Source organism: Heptranchias perlo, chromosome 17 (genome assembly GCF_035084215.1).
Source record: "Heptranchias perlo isolate sHepPer1 chromosome 17, sHepPer1.hap1, whole genome shotgun sequence".
Classification (NCBI taxonomy): domain Eukaryota; kingdom Metazoa; phylum Chordata; class Chondrichthyes; order Hexanchiformes; family Hexanchidae; genus Heptranchias; species Heptranchias perlo.
In genome coordinates this window covers 59,079,764-59,101,455 of record NC_090341.1, presented here as the reverse complement: position 1 = coordinate 59,101,455, position 21,692 = coordinate 59,079,764, and the positions used below count along the sequence as shown (strand labels likewise).

Here is a 21,692-nt window from a genome sequence, read left to right as displayed (position 1 = left end):
ATTAGACTGGGTCTAGGGACTGGTATAATAGAGACCAGTATTAGACTGGGTCTAGGGACCGGTATTAGACTGGGCCTAGGGACCGGTATTAGACTGGGTCTAGGGACCGGGATAATAGGGACCGGTATTAGACTGGGCCTAGGGACCGGTATTAGACTGGGTCTAGGGACTGGTATTAGACTGGGCCTAGGGACTGGTATAATAGGGACCGGTATTAGACTGGGTCTAGGGACCGGTATAATAGGGACCAGTATTAGACTGGGCCTAGGGACCGGTATAATAGGGACCGGTATTGGACTGGGTCTAGGGACCGGTATAATAGGGACCAGTATTAGACTGGGTCCAGGGACTGGTATTAGTGTCTGGGTCTAGGGTCTGGTATTAGTGTCTGGGTCGAGGGTCTGGTATTAGTGTCTGGGTCTAGTGTCTGGTATTAGAGTCTGGGTCTAGGGTCTGGTATTAGTGTCTGGGTCGAGGGTCTGGTATTAGAGTCTGGGTCTAGGGTCTGGTATTAGTGTCTGGGTCGAGGGTCTGGTATTAGTGTCTGGTATTAGTGTCTGGTATTAGTGTCTGGTATTAGTGTCTGGTATTAGAGTCTGGTATTAGAGTCTGGTATTAGAGTCTGGTATTAGTGTCTGGGTCCAGAGTCTGGTATTAGTGTCTGGGTCGAGGGTCTGGTATTAGTGTCTGGGTCTATGGTCTGGTATTAGTGTCTGGGTCTAGGGTCTGGTATTAGTGTCTGGGTCCAGGGTCTGGTATTAGTGTCTGGGTCTAGGGTCTGGTATTAGAGTCTGGGTCTAGGGTCTGGTATTAGTGTCTGGGTCTAGGGTCTGGTATTACTGTCTGGGTCGAGGGTCTGGTATTAGTGTCTGGGTCGAGGGTCTGGTATTAGAGTCTGGGTCTAGGGTCTGGTATTAGTGTCTGGGTCGAGGGTCTAGTATTAGAGTCTGGGTCTAGGGTCTGGTATTAGTGTCTGGGTCGAGGGTCTGGTATTGGAGTCTGGGTCTAGTGTCTGGTATTAGTTTCTGGGTCTAGGGTCTGGTATTAGAGTCTGGGTCTAGTGTCTGGTATTAGTGTCTGGGTCGAGGGTCTGGTATTAGTGTCTGGGTCGAGGGTCTGGTATTAGTGTCTGGGTCGAGGGTCTGGTATTAGAGTATGGGTCTAGGGTCTGGTATTAGAGTCTAGGTTAGGGTTAGGGTATTAGAGTCTGGGTTAGGGTCTGGTATTAGAGTCTGGGTCGAGGGTCTGGTATTAGAGTCTGGGTTAGGGTCTGGTATTAGAGTCTGGATTAGGGTTAGGGTATTAGAGTCTGGGTCTAGGGTCTGGTATTAGTGTCTGGGTCGAGGGTCTGGTATTAGAGTCTGGGTCTAGTGTCTGGTATTAGTGTCTGGGTCGAGGGTCTGGTATTAGTGTCTGGGTCGAGGGTCTGGTATTAGTGTCTGGGTCGAGGGTCTGGTATTAGAGTATGGGTCTAGGGTCTGGTATTAGAGTCTAGGTTAGGGTTAGGGTATTAGAGTCTGGGTTAGGGTCTGGTATTAGAGTCTGGGTCGAGGGTCTGGTATTAGTGTCTGGGTCTAGGGTCTGGTATTAGAGTCTGGGTTAGGGTTAGGGTATTAGAGTCTGGGTTAGGGTCTGGTATTAGTCTCTGGGTCGAGGGTCTGGTATTAGTGTCTGGGTTAGGGTTAGGGTATTAGAGTCTGGGTCTAGGGTCTGGTATTAGAGTCTGGGTTAGGGTCTGGTATTAGTGTCTGGGTCGAGGGTCTGGTATTAGTGTCTGGGTCGAGGGTCTGGTATTAGTGTCTGGGTTAGGGTCTGGTATTAGAGTCTGGATTAGGGTTAGGGTATTAGAGTCTGGGTCTAGGGTTATAATTAAGTTGGCAATGTGGTTGTTTTGAGTTTTCCCACAGTGATGTCGCCTTCTGATAATTGGGTGTCCTTCGACTGCGGTGTTGTCTTCAGAGAGCTAAATGTTCGTTCAGGAGCTGCTGGACTTCACTCAGCCCTCTGCCCTAAGCTCAAAAGACGCTGGCTTTTTATCCTCCCCTCCCCCCCAAGCAGGAACCTCACACCGTATATGGAACAATATTCATAAGACCCTTTTAGGTTAACAAAGTTGTTTTTCAATGAATTGAAGACAGCCAGCTTGTTTTATCATTACTCATCTAACCACAAGGCCCTTTTCCAGGTAACACTGTCGAGCTATCTTGTCAAGCTCCTGGTCTTATCGCTATCATTGGATTATTGTTCTGATCTTTGGCCCACTGTTCCTCTTTTATCAAGTAGCTGCACTGCCTAGCACGGGGGGGTGACTCGGGTCAATCACGAGTCAAAGGTTAACAGTTTGCAATTCAGCAAAATAAGCCGCAGCCTCAGTGAAATACACAGCACAGCCTGTAGGGCATGATGGTCAGTAGCTTTAAGAAAAAGATGTCAACTTTTCCCATTTCCAATATTCTTACAGATTCCCGACCTTGAGGGGGAGGAGACTAAGTCTTTGACCCCTCACTTATTTAATCAATCCAGTTGAATGGGGGAATGGTTTGGAATGCTACACATTCTGTTTTAACTCGGAGACCCACCTGCGGACCCAGCAGGTAGACACCATGGTAACCAGGACCTGTATGATCAGGACCTTCTTAAGTTGCCCTGTCAGCACTAGCAGCCCTGCCTCCATCTAATGTTCCTGATAACACCTTGAAGTACACTTCATGATTTTGAAGCCAAATTTTACAACCACTGGTAAACTTTCTGTCTGGAGGGTGATGTTTCCTTGCATTTTGTATCATTGTGGCCATAACAGGCAATAATATCTCAGCCCCAAAGTAGTAATTCTGGTTGGTGTAAAGCAAGATGTTAACCACAAACTGGACACATGGTGTTGCCTTATGTGCAGTGCTTCTTGTTGGTTGTAACGCAATGTCTTCCTGTAATTGTCTTGTCCTGAAGATACCCTCCTCTGGTCTAGTTTCTACCCCCATTATATTATCTATCACTCTCTACCCCCATTATATTATCTATCACTCTCTACCCCATTATATTATCTATCACTCTCTACCCCATTATATTATCCATCACTCTCTACCCCATTATATTATCTATCACTCTCTACCCCATTATATTATCTATCACTCTCTACCCCATTATATTATCTATCACTCTCTACCCCATTATATTATCTATCACTCTCGACCCCATTATATTATCTATCACTCTCGACCCCATTATATTATCCATCACTCTCTACCCCATTATATTATCTATCACTCTCTACCCCATTATATTATCTATCACTCTCTACCCCCATTATATTATCTATCACTCTCTACCCCATTATATTATCTATCACTCTCTCCCCCATTATATTATCTATCACTCTCTACCCCCATTATATTATCCATCACTCTCTACCCCCATTATATTATCCATCACTCTCTACCCCATTATATTATCTTTCACTCTCTACCCCCATTATATTATCTATCACTCTCTACCCCATTATATTATCTATCACTCTCTCCCCCATTATATTATCTTTCACTCTCTACCCCCATTATATTATCTATCACTCTCTACCCCATTATATTATCTATCACTCTCTCCCCCATTATATTATCTATCACTCTCTACCCCATTATATTATCTATCACTCTCTACCCCCATTATATTATCTATCACTCTCTCCCCCATTATATTATCTATCACTCTCTACCCCCATTATATTATCCATCACTCTCTACCCCCATTATATTATCCATCACTCTCTACCCCATTATATTATCTTTCACTCTCTACCCCCATTATATTATCTATCACTCTCTACCCCATTATATTATCTATCACTCTCTCCCCCATTATATTATCTTTCACTCTCTACCCCCATTATATTATCTATCACTCTCTACCCCATTATATTATCTATCACTCTCTACCCCCATTATATTATCTATCACTCTCTACCCCCATTATATTATCCATCACTCTCTACCCCCATTATATTATCCATCACTCTCTACCCCATTATATTATCTATCACTCTCTACCCCCATTATATTATCCATCACTCTCTACCCCCATTATATTATCCATCACTCTCTACCCCCATTATATTATCTATCACTCTCTACCCCCATTATATTATCTATCACTCTCTACCCCATTATATTATCTATCACTCTCTACCCCCATTATATTATCCATCACTCTCTACCCCCATTATATTATCTATCACTCTCTCCCCCATTATATTATCTATCACTCTCTATCCCCATTATATTATCTATCACTCTCTACCCCCATTATATTATCTATCACTCTCTATCCCCATTATATTATCTATCACTCTCTACCCCCATTATATTATCTATCACTCTCTCCCCCATTATATTATCTATCACTCTCTATCCCCATTATATTATCTATCACTCTCTACCCCATTATATTATCTATCACTCTCTACCCCCATTATATTATCCATCACTCTCTACCCCCATTATATTATCTATCACTCTCTCCCCCATTATATTATCTATCACTCTCTATCCCCATTATTTTATCCATCACTCTCTACCCCCATTATATTATCTATCACTCTCTATCCCCATTATATTATCTATCACTCTCTACCCCATTATATTATCTATCACTCTCTACCCCATTATATTATCTATCACTCTGTACCCCCATTATATTATCTATCACTCTCTACCCCCATTATATTATCTATCACTCTCTACCCCATTATATTATCTATCACTCTCTATCCCCATTATATTATCTATCACTCTCTACCCCATTATATTATCTATCACTCTCTACCCCCATTATATTATCGATCACTCTCAACCCCATTATATTATCTATCACTCTCCACCCCATTATATTATCTATCACTCTCTACCCCATTATTTTATCTATCACTCTCCACCCCATTATATTATCTATCACTCTCTACCCCATTATATTATCTATCACTCTCTACCCCCATTATATTATCTATCACTCTCTACCCCCATTATTTTATCTATCACTCTCTATCCCCATTATTTTATCTATCACTCTCTACCCCCATTATATTATCTATCACTCTCTACCCCCATTATATTATCTATCACTCTCTACCCCCATTATTTTATCTATCACTCTCTATCCCCATTATATTATCTATCACTCTCTACCCCATTATATTATATATCACTCTCTATCCCCATTATATTATCTATCACTCTCTACCCCATTATATTATCTATCACTCTCTACCCCCATTATATTATCTATCACTCTCTACCCCATTATATTATCCATCACTCTCTACCCCCATTATATTATCCATCACTCTCTACCCCCATTATATTATCTATCACTCTCTACCCCATTATATTTTCCATCACTCTCTACCCCCATTATATTATCTATCACTCTCTACCCCCATTATATTATCTATCACTCTCTACCCCATTATATTATCTATCACTCTCTACCCCATTATATTATCTATCACTCTCTACCCCCATTATATTATCTATCACTCTCTACCCCCATTATATTATCTATCACTCTCTACCCCATTATATTATCTATCACTCTCTACCCCATTATATTATCTATCACTCTCTATCCCCATTATATTATCTATCACTCTCTATCCCCATTATATTATCTATCACTCTCTACCCCATTATATTATCTATCACTCTCTACCCCATTATATTATCTATCACTCTCTACCCCCATTATATTATCTATCACTCTCTACCCCATTATATTATCTTTCACTCTCTACCCCCATTATATGATCTATCACTCTCTACCCCATTATATTATCTATCACTCTCTACCCCATTATATTATCTATCACTCTCTACCCCATTATATTATCTATCACTCTCTACCCCATTATATTATCTATCACTCTCTACCCCCATTATATTATCTATCACTCTCTACCCCATTATATTATCTATCACTCTCTACCCCCATTATATTATCCATCACTCTCTACCCCATTATATTATCTATCACTCTCTACCCCATTATATTATCTATCACTCTCTACCCCCATTATATTATCTATCACTCTCTACCCCCATTATATTATCTATCACTCTCTACCCCCATTATATTATCCATCACTCTCTACCCCATTATATTATCTATCACTCTCTACCCCCATTATATTATCTATCACTCTCTACCCCATTATATTATCTTTCACTCTCTACCCCCATTATATTATCCATCACTCTCTACCCCATTATATTATCTATCACTCTCTACCCCCATTATATTATCTATCACTCTCTACCCCCATTATATTATCTATCACTCTCTACCCCATTATATTATCTATCACTCTCTACCCCCATTATATTATCTATCACTCTATCCCCATTATATTATCTATCACTCTCTACCCCCATTATATTATCTATCACTCTCTACCCCATTATATTATCTTTCACTCTCTACCCCCATTATATTATCTATCACTCTCTACCCCATTATATTATCTATCACTCTCTCCCCCATTATATTATCTATCACTCTCTATCCCCATTATATTATCTATCACTCTCTACCCCCATTATATTATCTATCACTCTCTACCCCATTATATTATCTATCACTCTCTACCCCCATTATATTATCTATCACTCTCTACCCCATTATATTATCTATCACTCTCTCCCCCATTATATTATCTATCACTCTCTACCCCCATTATATTATCCATCACTCTCTACCCCCATTATATTATCCATCACTCTCTACCCCATTATATTATCTTTCACTCTCTACCCCCATTATATTATCTATCACTCTCTACCCCATTATATTATCTATCACTCTCTCCCCCATTATATTATCTTTCACTCTCTACCCCCATTATATTATCTATCACTCTCTACCCCATTATATTATCTATCACTCTCTCCCCCATTATATTATCTATCACTCTCTACCCCATTATATTATCTATCACTCTCTACCCCCATTATATTATCTATCACTCTCTCCCCCATTATATTATCTATCACTCTCTACCCCCATTATATTATCCATCACTCTCTACCCCCATTATATTATCCATCACTCTCTACCCCATTATATTATCTTTCACTCTCTACCCCCATTATATTATCTATCACTCTCTACCCCATTATATTATCTATCACTCTCTCCCCCATTATATTATCTTTCACTCTCTACCCCCATTATATTATCTATCACTCTCTACCCCCATTATATTATCTATCACTCTCTACCCCCATTATATTATCTATCACTCTCTACCCCCATTATATTATCCATCACTCTCTACCCCCATTATATTATCCATCACTCTCTACCCCATTATATTATCTATCACTCTCTACCCCCATTATATTATCCATCACTCTCTACCCCCATTATATTATCCATCACTCTCTACCCCCATTATATTATCTATCACTCTCTACCCCCATTATATTATCTATCACTCTCTACCCCATTATATTATCTATCACTCTCTACCCCCATTATATTATCCATCACTCTCTACCCCCATTATATTATCTATCACTCTCTCCCCCATTATATTATCTATCACTCTCTATCCCCATTATATTATCTATCACTCTCTACCCCCATTATATTATCTATCACTCTCTATCCCCATTATATTATCTATCACTCTCTACCCCCATTATATTATCTATCACTCTCTCCCCCATTATATTATCTATCACTCTCTATCCCCATTATATTATCTATCACTCTCTACCCCATTATATTATCTATCACTCTCTACCCCCATTATATTATCCATCACTCTCTACCCCCATTATATTATCTATCACTCTCTCCCCCATTATATTATCTATCACTCTCTATCCCCATTATTTATCCATCACTCTCTACCCCCATTATATTATCTATCACTCTCTATCCCCATTATATTATCTATCACTCTCTACCCCCATTATATTATCTATCACTCTCTACCCCATTATATTATCTATCACTCTCTACCCCCATTATATTATCTATCACTCTCTACCCCCATTATATTATCTATCACTCTCTACCCCATTATATTATCTTTCACTCTCTACCCCCATTATATTATCTATCACTCTCTACCCCCATTATATTATCTATCACTCTCTCCCCCATTATATTATCTATCACTCTCTATCCCCATTATATTATCTATCACTCTCTACCCCCATTATATTATCTATCACTCTCTATCCCCATTATATTATCTATCACTCTCTATCCCCATTATATTATCTATCACTCTCTACCCCCATTATATTATCTATCACTCTCTACCCCCATTATATTATCTATCACTCTCTACCCCCATTATATTATCTATCACTCTCTACCCCATTATATTATCTATCACTCTCTACCCCCATTATATTATCTATCACTCTCTACCCCATTATATTATCCATCACTCTCTACCCCATTATATTATCTATCACTCTCTACCCCATTATATTATCCATCACTCTCTACCCCATTATATTATCTATCACTCTCTACCCCCATTATATTATCTATCACTCTCTACCCCCATTATTTTATCTATCACTCTCTACCCCCATTATATTATCCATCACTCTCTACCCCATTATATTATCTATCACTCTCTACCCCCATTATATTATCTTTCACTCTCTACCCCCATTATATTATCCATCACTCTCTACCCCCATTATATTATCCATCACTCTCTACCCCATTATATTATCTATCACTCTCTACCCCATTATATTATCTATCACTCTCTACCCCCATTATATTATCTTTCACTCTCTACCCCCATTATTTTATCTATCACTCTCTACCCCATTATATTATCCATCACTCTCTACCCCATTATATTATCTTTCACTCTCTACCCCCATTATATTATCTATCACTCTCTACCCCCATTATATTATCTATCACTCTCTACCCCATTATATTATCCATCACTCTCTACCCCCATTATATTATCTTTCACTCTCTACCCCCATTATATTATCTATCACTCTCTACCCCCATTATATTATCTATCACTCTCTACCCCCATTATATTATCCATCACTCTCTACCCCCATTATATTATCTTTCACTCTCTACCCCCATTATATTATCTATCACTCTCTACCCCCATCATATTATCTATCACTCTCTCCCCCATTATATTATCTATCACTCTCTACCCCCATTATATTATCCATCACTCTCTACCCCCATTATATTATCTATCACTCTATCCCCATTATATTATCCATCACTCTCTACCCCCATTATATTATCTTTCACTCTCTACCCCCATTATATTATCTATCACTCTCTACCCCATTATATTATCTATCACTCTCTATCCCCATTATATTATCTATCACTCTCTACCCCCATTATATTATCTATCACTCTCTACCCCATTATATTATCCATCACTCTCTACCCCATTATATTATCTATCACTCTCTATCCCCATTATATTATCTATCACTCTCTACCCCCATTATTTTATCTATCACTCTCTACCCCATTATATTATCTATCACTCTCTACCCCCATTATATTATCTATCACTCTCTACCCCCATTATATTATCTATCACTCTCTACCCCATTATATTATCTATCACTCTCTACCCCCATTATATTATCTATCACTCTCTACCCCATTATATTATCCATCACTCTCTACCCCATTATATTATCTATCACTCTCTATCCCCATTATATTATCTATCACTCTCTACCCCATTATATTATCTATCACTCCATCCCCATTATATTATCTATCACTCTCTACCCCATTATATTATCCATCACTCTCTACCCCATTATAATTATCTATCACTCTATCCCCATTATATTATCCATCACTCTCTACCCCCATTATATTATCTATCACTCTCTATCCCCATTATATTATCTTTCACATCTGTAACCCCCATTATATTATCTTTCACTCTCTACCCCCATTATTTTATCTATCACTCTCTACCCCATTATATTATCTATCACTCTATCCCCATTATATTATCCATCACTCTCTACCCCCATTATATTATCTATCACTCTCTACCCCATTATATTATCTATCACTCTCTACCCCATTATATTATCTATCACTCTCTCCCCCCATTATATTATCTATCACTCTCTATCCCCATTATATTATCCATCACTCTCTACCCCATTATTTTATCTATCACTCTCTACCCCATTATATTATCTATCACTCTATCCCCATTATATTATCCATCACTCTCTACCCCCAATATATTATCTATCACTCTCTACCCCATTATATTATCTATCACTCTCTACCCCATTATATTATCTATCACTCTCTATCCCCATTATATTAATCTATCACTCTCTATCCCCATTATATTATCTATCACTCTCTACCCCATTATATTATCTATCACTCTCTACCCATTATATTATCTATCACTCTCTACCCCATATATTATCTATCACTCTCTCCCCCCCATTATATTATCTATCACTCTCTACCCCATTATATTATCTATCACTCTCTACCCCATTATATTATCTATCACTCTCTACCCCCATTATATTATCTATCACTCTCTCCCCCCCATTATATTATCTATCACTCTCTCTCCCATTATATTATCCATCACTCTCTACCCCCATTATATTATCTATCACTCTCTACCCCCATTATATTATCTATCACTCTCTACCCCATTATATTATCTATCACTCTCTACCCCATTATATTATCTATCACTCTCTACCCCATTATATTATCTATCACTCTCTACCCCATTATATTATCTATCACTCTCTCCCCCCCATTATATTATCTATCACTCTCTACCCCATTATATTATCTATCACTCTCTACCCCATTATATTATCTATCACTCTCTACCCCCATTATATTATCTATCACTCTCTCCCCCCCATTATATTATCTATCACTCTCTCTCCCATTATATTATCCATCACTCTCTACCCCCATTATATTATCTATCACGCTCTACCCCCATTATATTATCTATCACTCTCTCCCCCCCATTATATTATCTATCACTCTCTCTCCCATTATATTATCCATCACTCTCTACCCCCATTATATTATCTATCACTCTCTCCCCCATTATATTATCTATCACTCTCTCCCCCATTATATTATCTATCACTCTCTACCCCCATTATATTATCTATCACTCTCTCCCCCCCATTATATTATCTATCACTCTCTCTCCCATTATATTATCCATCACTCTCTACCCCCATTATATTATCTATCACTCTCTCCCCCATTATATTATCTATCACTCTCTCCCCCATTATATTATCTATCACTCTCTATCCCCATTATATTATCTATCACTCTCTACCCCCATTATATTATCTATCACTCTCTACCCCCATTATATTATCTATCACTCTCCACCCCATTATATTATCTATCACTCTCTATCCCCATTATATTATCTATCACTCTCTACCCCATTATATTATCTATCACTCTCTACCCCATTATATTATCTATCACTCTCTACCCCATTATATTAATCCATCACTCTCTACCCCATTATATTATCTATCACTCTCTCCCCCATTATATTATCTATCACTCTCTACCCCCATTATATTATCTATCACTCTCTCCCCCATTATATTATCTATCACTCTCTCCCCCATTATATTATCTATCACTCTCTACCCCCATTATATTATCTATCACTCTCTCCCCCATTATATTATCTATCACTCTCTCCCCCATTATATTATCTATCACTCTCTACCCCCATTATATTATCTATCACTCTCTCCCCCATTATATTATCTATCACTCTCTCCCCCATTATATTATCTATCACTCTCTCCCCCATATATTATCTATCACTCTCTCCCCCATTATATTATCTATCACTCTCTCCCCCATTATATTATCTATCACTCTCTACCCCCATTATATTATCTATCACTCTCTACCCCATTATATTATCTATCACTCTCTACCCCCATTATATTATCTATCACTCTCTCCCCCATTATATTATCTATCACTCTCTCCCCCATTATATTATCTATCACTCTCTATCCCCATTATATTATCTATCACTCTCTCCCCCATATATTATCTATCACTCTCTCCCCCATTATATTATCTATCACTCTCTACCCCCATTATATTATCTATCACTCTCTCCCCCATTATATATTATCTATCACTCTCTATCCCCATTATATTATCTATCACTCTCTCCCCCATTATATTATCTATCACTCTCTACCCCATTATATTATCTATCACTCTCTACCCCCATTATATTATCTATCACTCTCTCCCCCATTATATTATCTATCACTCTCTCCCCCATTATATTATCTATCACTCTCTCCCCCATTATATTATCTATCACTCTCTACCCCCATTATATTATCTATCACTCTCTACCCCATTATATTATCTATCACTCTCTACCCCCATTATATTATCTATCACTCTCTCCCCCATTATATTATCTATCACTCTCTCCCCCCATTATATTATCTATCACTCTCTACCCCCATTATATTATCTATCACTCTCTCCCCATTATATTATCTATCACTCTCTACCCCCATTATATTATCTATCACTCTCTACCCCCATTATATTATCTATCACTCTCTCCCCCATTATATTATCTATCACTCTCTATCCCCATTATATTATCTATCACTCTCTACCCCCATTATATTATCCATCACTCTCTATCCCCATTATATTATCTATCACTCTCTACCCCCATTATATTATCTATCACTCTCTACCCCCATTATATTATCTATCACTCTCTACCCCCATTATATTATCTATCACTCTCTCCCCCATTATATTATCTATCACTCTCTATCCCCATTATATTATCTATCACTCTCTACCCCCATTATATTATCCATCACTCTCTACCCCCATTATATTATCTATCACTCTCTACCCCATTATATTATCTATCACTCTGTCCCCATTATATTATCTATCACTCTCTACCCCCATTATATTATCTATCACTCTCTACCCCCATTATATTATCTATCACTCTCTTCCCCCATTATATTATCCATCACTCTCAACCCCCATTATATTATCTATCACTCTCTATCCCCATTATATTATCCATCACTCTCTATCCCCATTATATTATCCATCACTCTCTACCCCCATTATTTTATCTATCACTCTCTACCCCCATTATATTATCTATCACTCTCTACCCCCATTATATTATCTATCACTCTCTCCCCCATTATATTATCCATCACTCTCTACCCCCATTATATTATCTATCACTCTCTATCCCCATTATATTATCCATCACTCTCTATCCCCATTATATTATCTATCACTCTCTATCCCCATTATATTATCTATCACTCTCTACCCCCATTATATTATCCATCACTCTCTACCCCCATTATATTATCTATCACTCTCTTCCCCCATTATATTATCTATCACTCTCTACCCCCATTATATTATCTATCACTCTCTACCCCCATTATATTATCTATCACTCTCTCCCCCATTATATTATCCATCACTCTCTATCCCCATTATATTATCTATCACTCTCTATCCCCATTATATTATCTATCACTCTCTATCCCCATTATATTATCTATCACTCTCTACCCCCATTATATTATCTATCACTCTCTACCCCCATTATATTATCTATCACTCTCTTCCCCCATTATATTATCCTATCACTCTCTACCCCCATTATATTATCTATCACTCTCTATCCCCATTATATTATCCATCACTCTCTATCCCCATTATATTATCTATCACTCTCTACCCCCATTATATTATCTATCACTCTCTCCCCCATTATATTATCCATCACTCTCTACCCCCATTATATTATCTATCACTCTCTACCCCCATTATATTATCTATCACTCTCTACCCCCATTATATTATCTATCACTCTCTACCCCATTATATTATCTATCACTCTCTCCCCCATTATATTATCTATCACTCTCTACCCCCATTATATTATCTATCACTCTCTGTCCCCCATTATATTATCTATCACTCTCTCCCCCATTATATTATCTATCACTCTCTATCCCCATTATATTATCTATCACTCTCTACCCCCATTATATTATCTATCACTCTCTTCCCCCATTATATTATCTATCACTCTCTACCCCCATTATATTATCTATCACTCTCTGTCCCCATTATATTATCTATCACTCTCTCCCCCATTATATTATCTATCACTCTCTACCCCATTATATTATCTATCACTCTCTTCCCCATTATATTATCTATCACTCTCTACCCCCATTATATTATCTATCACTCTCTGTCCCCATTATATTATCTATCACTCTCTACCCCATTATATTATCTATCACTCTCTACCCCCATTATATTATCTATCACTCTCTTCCCCATTATATTATCTATCACTCTCTACCCCCATTATATTATCTATCACTCTCTACCCCCATTATATTATCTATCACTCTCTCCCCCATTATATTATCTATCACTCTCTACCCCCATTATATTATCTATCACTCTCTCCCCCATTATATTATCTATCACTCTCTACCCCCATTATATTATCTATCACTCTCTACCCCCATTATATTATCTATCACTCTCTACCCCCATTATATTATCTATCACTCTCTACCCCCATTATATTATCTATCACTCTCTACCCCCATTATATTATCTATCACTCTCTCCCCATTATATTATCTATCACTCTCTACCCCCATTATATTATCTATCACTCTCTACCCCCATTATATTATCTATCACTCTCTTCCCCCATTATATTATCTATCACTCTCTACCCCCATTATATTATCTATCACTCTCTACCCCCATTATATTATCTATCACTCTCTACCCCCATTATATTATCTATCACTCTCTACCCCCATTATATTATCTATCACTCTCTCCCCCATTATATTATCTATCACTCTCTACCCCCATTATATTATCTATCACTCTCTACCCCATTATATTATCTATCACTCTCTTCCCCCATTATATTATCTATCACTCTCTACCCCCATTATATTATCTATCACTCTCTCCCCCATTATATTATCTATCACTCTCTCCCCCATTATATTATCTATCACTCTCTACCCCCATTATATTATCTATCACTCTCTTCCCCCATTATATTATCTATCACTCTCTCCCCCATTATATTATCTATCACTCTCTACCCCCATTATATTATCTATCACTCTCTGTCCCCATTATATTATCTATCACTCTCTACCCCATTATATTATCTATCACTCTCTACCCCCCATTATATTATCTATCACTCTCTCCCCCATTATATTATCTATCACTCTCTACCCCCATTATATTATCTATCACTCTCTCCCCCATTATATTATCTAAACTCTCTCCCCCATTATATTATCTATCACTCTCTACCCCCATTATATTATCTATCACTCTCTACCCCCATTATATTATCTATCACTCTCTATCCCCATTATATTATCTATCACTCTCTACCCCATTATATTATCTATCACTCTCTACCCCCATTATATTATCTATCACTCTCTCCCCCATTATATTATCTATCACTCTCTGTCCCCATTATATTATCTATCACTCTCTACCCCATTATATTATCTATCACTCTCTACCCCCATTATATTATCTATCACTCTCTCCCCCATTATATTATCTATCACTCTCTACCCCCATTATATTATCTATCACTCTCTCCCCCATTATATTATCTTTCACTCTCTACCCCCATTATATTATCTATCACTCTCTACCCCCATTATATTATCTATCACTCTCTCCCCCATTATATTATCTTTCACTCTCTACCCCCATTATATTATCTATCACTCTCTACCCCCATTATATTATCTATCACTCTCTACCCCATTATATTATCTATCACTCTCTCCCCCATTATATTATCTATCACTCTCTACCCCCATTATATTATCTATCACTCTCTATCCCCATTATATTATCTTTCACTCTCTACCCCCATTATATTATCTATCACTCTCTACCCCCATTATATTATCTATCACTCTCTACCCCATTATATTATCTATCACTCTCTACCCCCATTATATTATCTATCACTCTCTATCCCCATTATATTATCTTTCACTCTCTACCCCCATTATATTATCTATCACTCTCTACCCCATTATATTATCCATCACTCTCTACCCCATTATATTATCTATCACTCTCTACCCCCATTATATTATCTATCACTAGGGGGGGAGTGAATGGAGAGGGGGGGTGAAGTGAATGGAGAGGGGGGGTGAAGTGAATGGAGAGGGGGGAGTGGTGAATGGAGAGGGGGGAGTGGTGAATGGAGAGGGGGGAGTGGTGAATGGAGAGTGGGGGAGTGAATGGAGATGGGGGAGTGGTGAATGGAGAGGGGGGGTAGTGAATGGAGAGGGGGGGGTAGTGAATGGAGAGGGGGGGGTAGTGAATGGAGAGGGGGGGGTAGTGAATGGAGAGGGGTGGGTAGTGAATGGAGAGGGGTGGTAGTGAATGGAGAGGGGTGGTAGTGAATGGAGAGGGGTGGGTAGTGAATGGAGGGGGGTAGTGAATGGAGAGGGGTGGTAGTGAATGGAGAGGGGTGGTAGTGAATGGAGAGGGGGGAGTGGTGAATGGAGGGGGGAGTGGTGAATGGAGAGGGGGGGGTAGTGAATGGAGAGGGGGGGAGTGAATGGAGAGGGGTGGTAGTGAATGGAGAGGGGGGAGTGGTGAATGGAGAGGGGGGTAGTGAATGGAGGGGGGTAGTGAATGGAGAGTGGGGGTAGTGAATGGAGAGGGGGGGTAGTGAATGGAGGGGGGTAGTGAATGGAGAGGGGGTGTAGTGAATGGAGGGGGGTAGTGAATGGAGAGGGGGGTGTAGTGAATGGAGAGGGGGGGTAGTGAATGGAGGGGGGTAGTGAATGGAGAGGGGGGGTAGTGAATGGAGAGGGGGGTGTAGTGAATGGAGAGGGGGGAGTGGTGAATGGAGGGGGGGGTAGTGAATGGAGAGGGGGGGTAGTGAATGGAGGGGGGTAGTGAATGGAGAGGGGGGTGTAGTGAATGGAGAGGGGGGAGTGGTGAATGGAGGGGGGGGAGTGAATGGAGAGGGGGGGTAGTGAATGGAGTGGGGGGAGTGAATGGATTGGGGGGAGTGAATGGAGAGGGGGGGGTGGTGAATGGAGAGGGGGGTGTGGTGAATGGAGAGGGGGGAGTGGTGAATGGAGAGGGGGGTTTGTAGTGAATGGCGTGGGGGTGGAGTGAATGGAGTGGGGGGAGTGAATGGAGTGAATGGAGTGGGGGGAGTGAATGGAGTGGGGGGAGTGGGGAACCAGCAGTCGATCCAGTCTCTTCCTCGGTTCAATCTCTCGAACCTCTGCCACTGCCCTCTCCCTTCTGGTCTTTTACTCTGTAACTGACTTTGGATTTGCTTAAATGATTTTTTGACTTCTGCGACTTCCATTTCGCAGTCTTCATCTGAACCTTCACAATCTACATTATTCCCCTCATTGGCTCCTTGTGTCGTTGTGTTGTCTGGGGAGTGATTGATCACAGCCTCCTCTGCCCGCCCTCCCCCGTCTCCCCCGTCTCCATCACCACCCACTTGGCTCATTGTACGTGTACTATCTCTCTTAACTCTCAACTCATCTTGGTATCATGTATGTTTCTGTTGTTGGGTAGTCAGGTGGGTTTTTAATTTATCTAATTTTTGTTCAACCCTCCCAGTTTTTGGGGAGTCACGGTCCAATTTCCCTCATTATTTCTCTGCCGGCAATCTACGGCGTAGTGACTCATTTTCTGACATCAGAAACACCTGTCGTTACGACCTCGTGTTACAGCTGCCACCACAGCTGCTTGTTGGCTCGATTTGCCGCGTAACTCCTGAATCACTAACTCACACCGTGTGTGGTCTACCCAATTTACATCTCATCTCCCTTAAAGCCCCTCTACAGTCGGCAAGTCCCAACTCTAGTCTCCCATTTTTCTCTGTAAGTCTACCTCTCCCTTGTAATATTTTCTGACTCTGTAGTCCCTGTGCAGTCACAATCTTAGCCACTAACTGGGAACTCTCCAGCATCGTCAAGGCATCAGTCAGACGTTCTTTCAAACTCTAATTTTCGTCTGACTGTTCCTTAATTTCCTCGAACTGCTTGCTATTTTCCCCTTTTAATTGTTTAATATGTCCCTCACTCTTAATTGCCCACATGTTTGCTGCCCACATAAGGGTCCTTTAACCAACTCTCTCCTTTTCATGTTTTTATTTCGAACTTGCTCCTCGACCCAGTCTATGGCCTGCTCATAAGCCTTATCCATTGTTTTGTAAGAAAATAGTCTATTAATTGGTTAATAGATTATTACAATGCACCTGCTTCACTCTTAAATTTCAGTCCTGCTCCATGGGATATATTCTCTCCTGTGAAAAGTACACACCAGAAATTATTAAAAATGCAGCAAAGTACACCAAATCCAAGTAGTTCTGATCTGGAATTCACTGCCTGAAAGGGCGGTGGAAGCAGATTCAAAAGTAACTTTCAAGAAGGAATTGGCTAAATACTTGAATATTTTCAGGGCTATGGGAAAGGGCAGGGGAGTGGGACTAAATGGATAGCTCTTTCAAAGAGCCAGTACAGGCACGATGGACCGAATGGCCTCCTCCTGTTTCATTCTATGATTCTAACATTTTCTGTCAGACTCTATCCTCCCGCCTCAGAATCGAAATCCTGTGCATGATCCAAGGACTAGCCACCTCTAACTGGTCCAATGGATCGGTCATTCCATCAGCCTGGGCAGGACCCAGGGCTGAAAGCCTGATATCGCCTCACAATCCTCTCTGACACTCTGATGCTCCCACTCCCCCACCCCCTCCGCTGGCAGAAAGGCAGTGAATATAAAATGTGTGGAAACTCTCTCGCCCTCCACTCCAACAGAACCTCAACGTGTCCTTCAAGGGTGCGGCATGGACTCCATCACAGTCCGAGTCATGGACAGCGACTCCATCAGCCAAGTCAAGGAGAAGATTCTGGAAGGGTTTTACAAGAATGTGCCTTTCTCCCAGTGGCCCAGAGTGGAAGATGTGGACCTGGGTAAGTCATTTATCCTGCGTATATTTCGTTAAATAAAGTGGGACAGGGCGAAAATGTTATCTCTCCCCATCACAAGATCATTTCCTCGGCCCTCAGTTCTGTGAAATCACAGGCGCCCCCCCACTCCGCACCAATCCGAACACAGGGTGTGTGAGACCCCGGCCCAGGGCCCAGGGCCCAGCACCAGGACAGTGTGTGAGACCCCGGCCCAGGGCCCAGCACCAGGACAGTGTGTGAGACCCCGGCCCAGGCCCAGGGCCCAGCACCAGGACAGTGTGTGAGACCCCGGCCCAGGGCCCAGCACCAGGACAGTGTGTGAGACCCCGGCCCAGGGCCCAGCACCAGGACAGTGTGTGAGACCCCGGCCCAGGGCCCAGCACCAGGACAGTGTGTGAGACCCCGGCCCAGGGCCCAGCACCAGGACAGTGTGTGAGACCCCGGCCCAGGGCCCAGCACCAGGACAGTGTGTGAGACCCCGGCCCAGGCCCAGCACCAGGACAGTGTGTGAGACCCCGGCCCAGGGCCCAGCACCAGGACAGTGTGTGAGACCCCGGCCCAGGGCCCAGGGCCCAGCACCAGGACAGTGTGTGAGACCCCGGCCCAGGGCCCAGCACCAGGACAGTGTGTGAGACCCTGGCCCAGGGCCCAGCACCAGGACAGTGTGTGAGACCCTGGCCCAGGGCCCAGCACCAGGACAGTGTGTGAGACCCCGGCCCAGGGCCCAGCACCAGGACAGTGTGTGAGACCCTGGCCCAGGGCCCAGGGCCCAGCACCAGGACAGTGTGTGAGACCCAGACCCAGGGCCCAGCACCAGGACAGTGTGTGAGACCCCGGCCCAGGGCCCAGCACCAGGACAGTGTGTGAGACCCCGGCCCAGGGCCCAGGGCCCAGCACCAGGACAGTGTGTGAGACCCCGGCCCAGGGCCCAGGGCCCAGCACCAGGACAGTGTGTGAGACCCAGGCCCAGGGCCCAGCACCAGGACAGTGTGTGAGACCCCGGCCCAGGGCCCAGCACCAGGACAGTGTGTGAGACCCCGGCCCAGGGCCCAGGGCCCAGCACCAGGACAGTGTGTGAGACCCCGGCCCAGGGCCCAGCACCAGGACAGTGTGTGAGACCCCGGCCCAGGGCCCAGCACCAGGACAGTGTGTGAGACCCCGGCCCAGGGCCCAAGGCCCAGCACCAGGACAGTGTGTGAGACCCAGGCCCAGGCCCAGGGCCCAGCACCAGGACAGTGTGTGAGACCCCGGCCCAGGGCCCAGGGCCCAGCACCAGGACAGTGTGTGAGACCCAGGCCCAGGGCCCAGGGCCCAGCACCAGGACAGTGTGTGAGACCCCGGCCCAGGGCCCAGCACCAGTACAGTGTGTGAGACCCCGGCCCAGGGCCCAGGGCCCAGCACCAGGACAGTGTGTGAGACCCCGGCCCAGGGCCCAGGGCCCAGCACCAGGACAGTGTGTGAGACCCAGGCCCAGGGCCCAGCACCAGGACAGTGTGTGAGACCCAGGCCCAGGGCCCAGCACCAGTACAGTGTGTGAGACCCAGGCCCAGGGCCCAGCACCAGTACAGTGTGTGAGACCCAGGCCCAGGCCCAGGGCCCAGCACCAGGACAGTGTGTGAGACCCAGGCCCAGGGCCCAGGGCCCAGCACCAGTACAGTGTGTGAGACCCAGGCCCAGGGCCCAGCACCAGTACAGTGTGTGAGACCCAGGCCCAGGGCGCAGCACCAGGACAGTGTGTGAGACCCAGGCCCAGGGCCCAGCACCGGGACAGTTTGTGAGACCCCGGCCCAGGGCCCAGGGCCCAGCACCAGGACAGTGTGTGAGACCCCGGCCCAGGCCCAGCACCAGGACAGTGTGTGAGACCCAGGCCCAGGGCCCAGCACCAGGACAGTGTGTGAGACCCAGGACCCAGAGATACAAGAGCTGTAGAGGGTCGAACAGACGTGAACTGCTGCTTGTTACTCCATGTACAGTACTTGTTATTGATACAGGGTGCCGACTATTGCTTGAAATTAAATAGAATTTGCTACAAACATCAGCTGGTGGGACTTCAAAACACGCAATGGTGTGTGAGGCTGGGTGATGTCCCACCAATGGTGTGTGAGGCTGGGTGATGTCCCACCAATGGTGTGTGAGGCTGGGTGATGTCCCACCAATGGTGTGTGAGGCTGGGTGATGTCCCACCAATGGTGTGTGAGACTGGGTGATGTCCCACCAATGGTGTGTGAGGCTGGGTGAGGTCCCACCAATGGTGTGTGAGGCTGGGTGAGGTCCCACCAATGGTGTGTGAGGCTGGGTGATGTCCCACCAATGGTGTGTGAGGCTGGGTGATGTCCCACCAATGGTGTGTGAGACTGGGTGATGTCCCACCAATGGTGTGTGAGACTGGGTGATGTCCCACCAATGGTGTGTGAGACTGGGTGAGGTCCCACCAATGGTGTGTGAGACTGGGTGAGGTCCCACCAATGGTGTGTGAGACTGGGTGAGGTCCCACCAATGGTGTGTGAGGCTGGGTGATGTCCCACCAATGGTGTGTGAGACTGGGTGATGACCCACCAA

General features: G+C 42.7%; 1 protein-coding gene across 1 annotated transcript in view; it reads left to right on the top strand.

The window, feature by feature from the left end:
- Positions 1-21,692, top strand: part of LOC137334333 (plexin-D1-like) — a 231,883-nt gene that overhangs the window by 169,481 nt on the left and 40,710 nt on the right. The window contains 2 exon segments of the mRNA XM_067999033.1: positions 18,981-18,996; positions 18,999-19,136. Of these exon segments, the coding sequence (XP_067855134.1) occupies positions 18,981-18,996; positions 18,999-19,136 (154 nt within the window).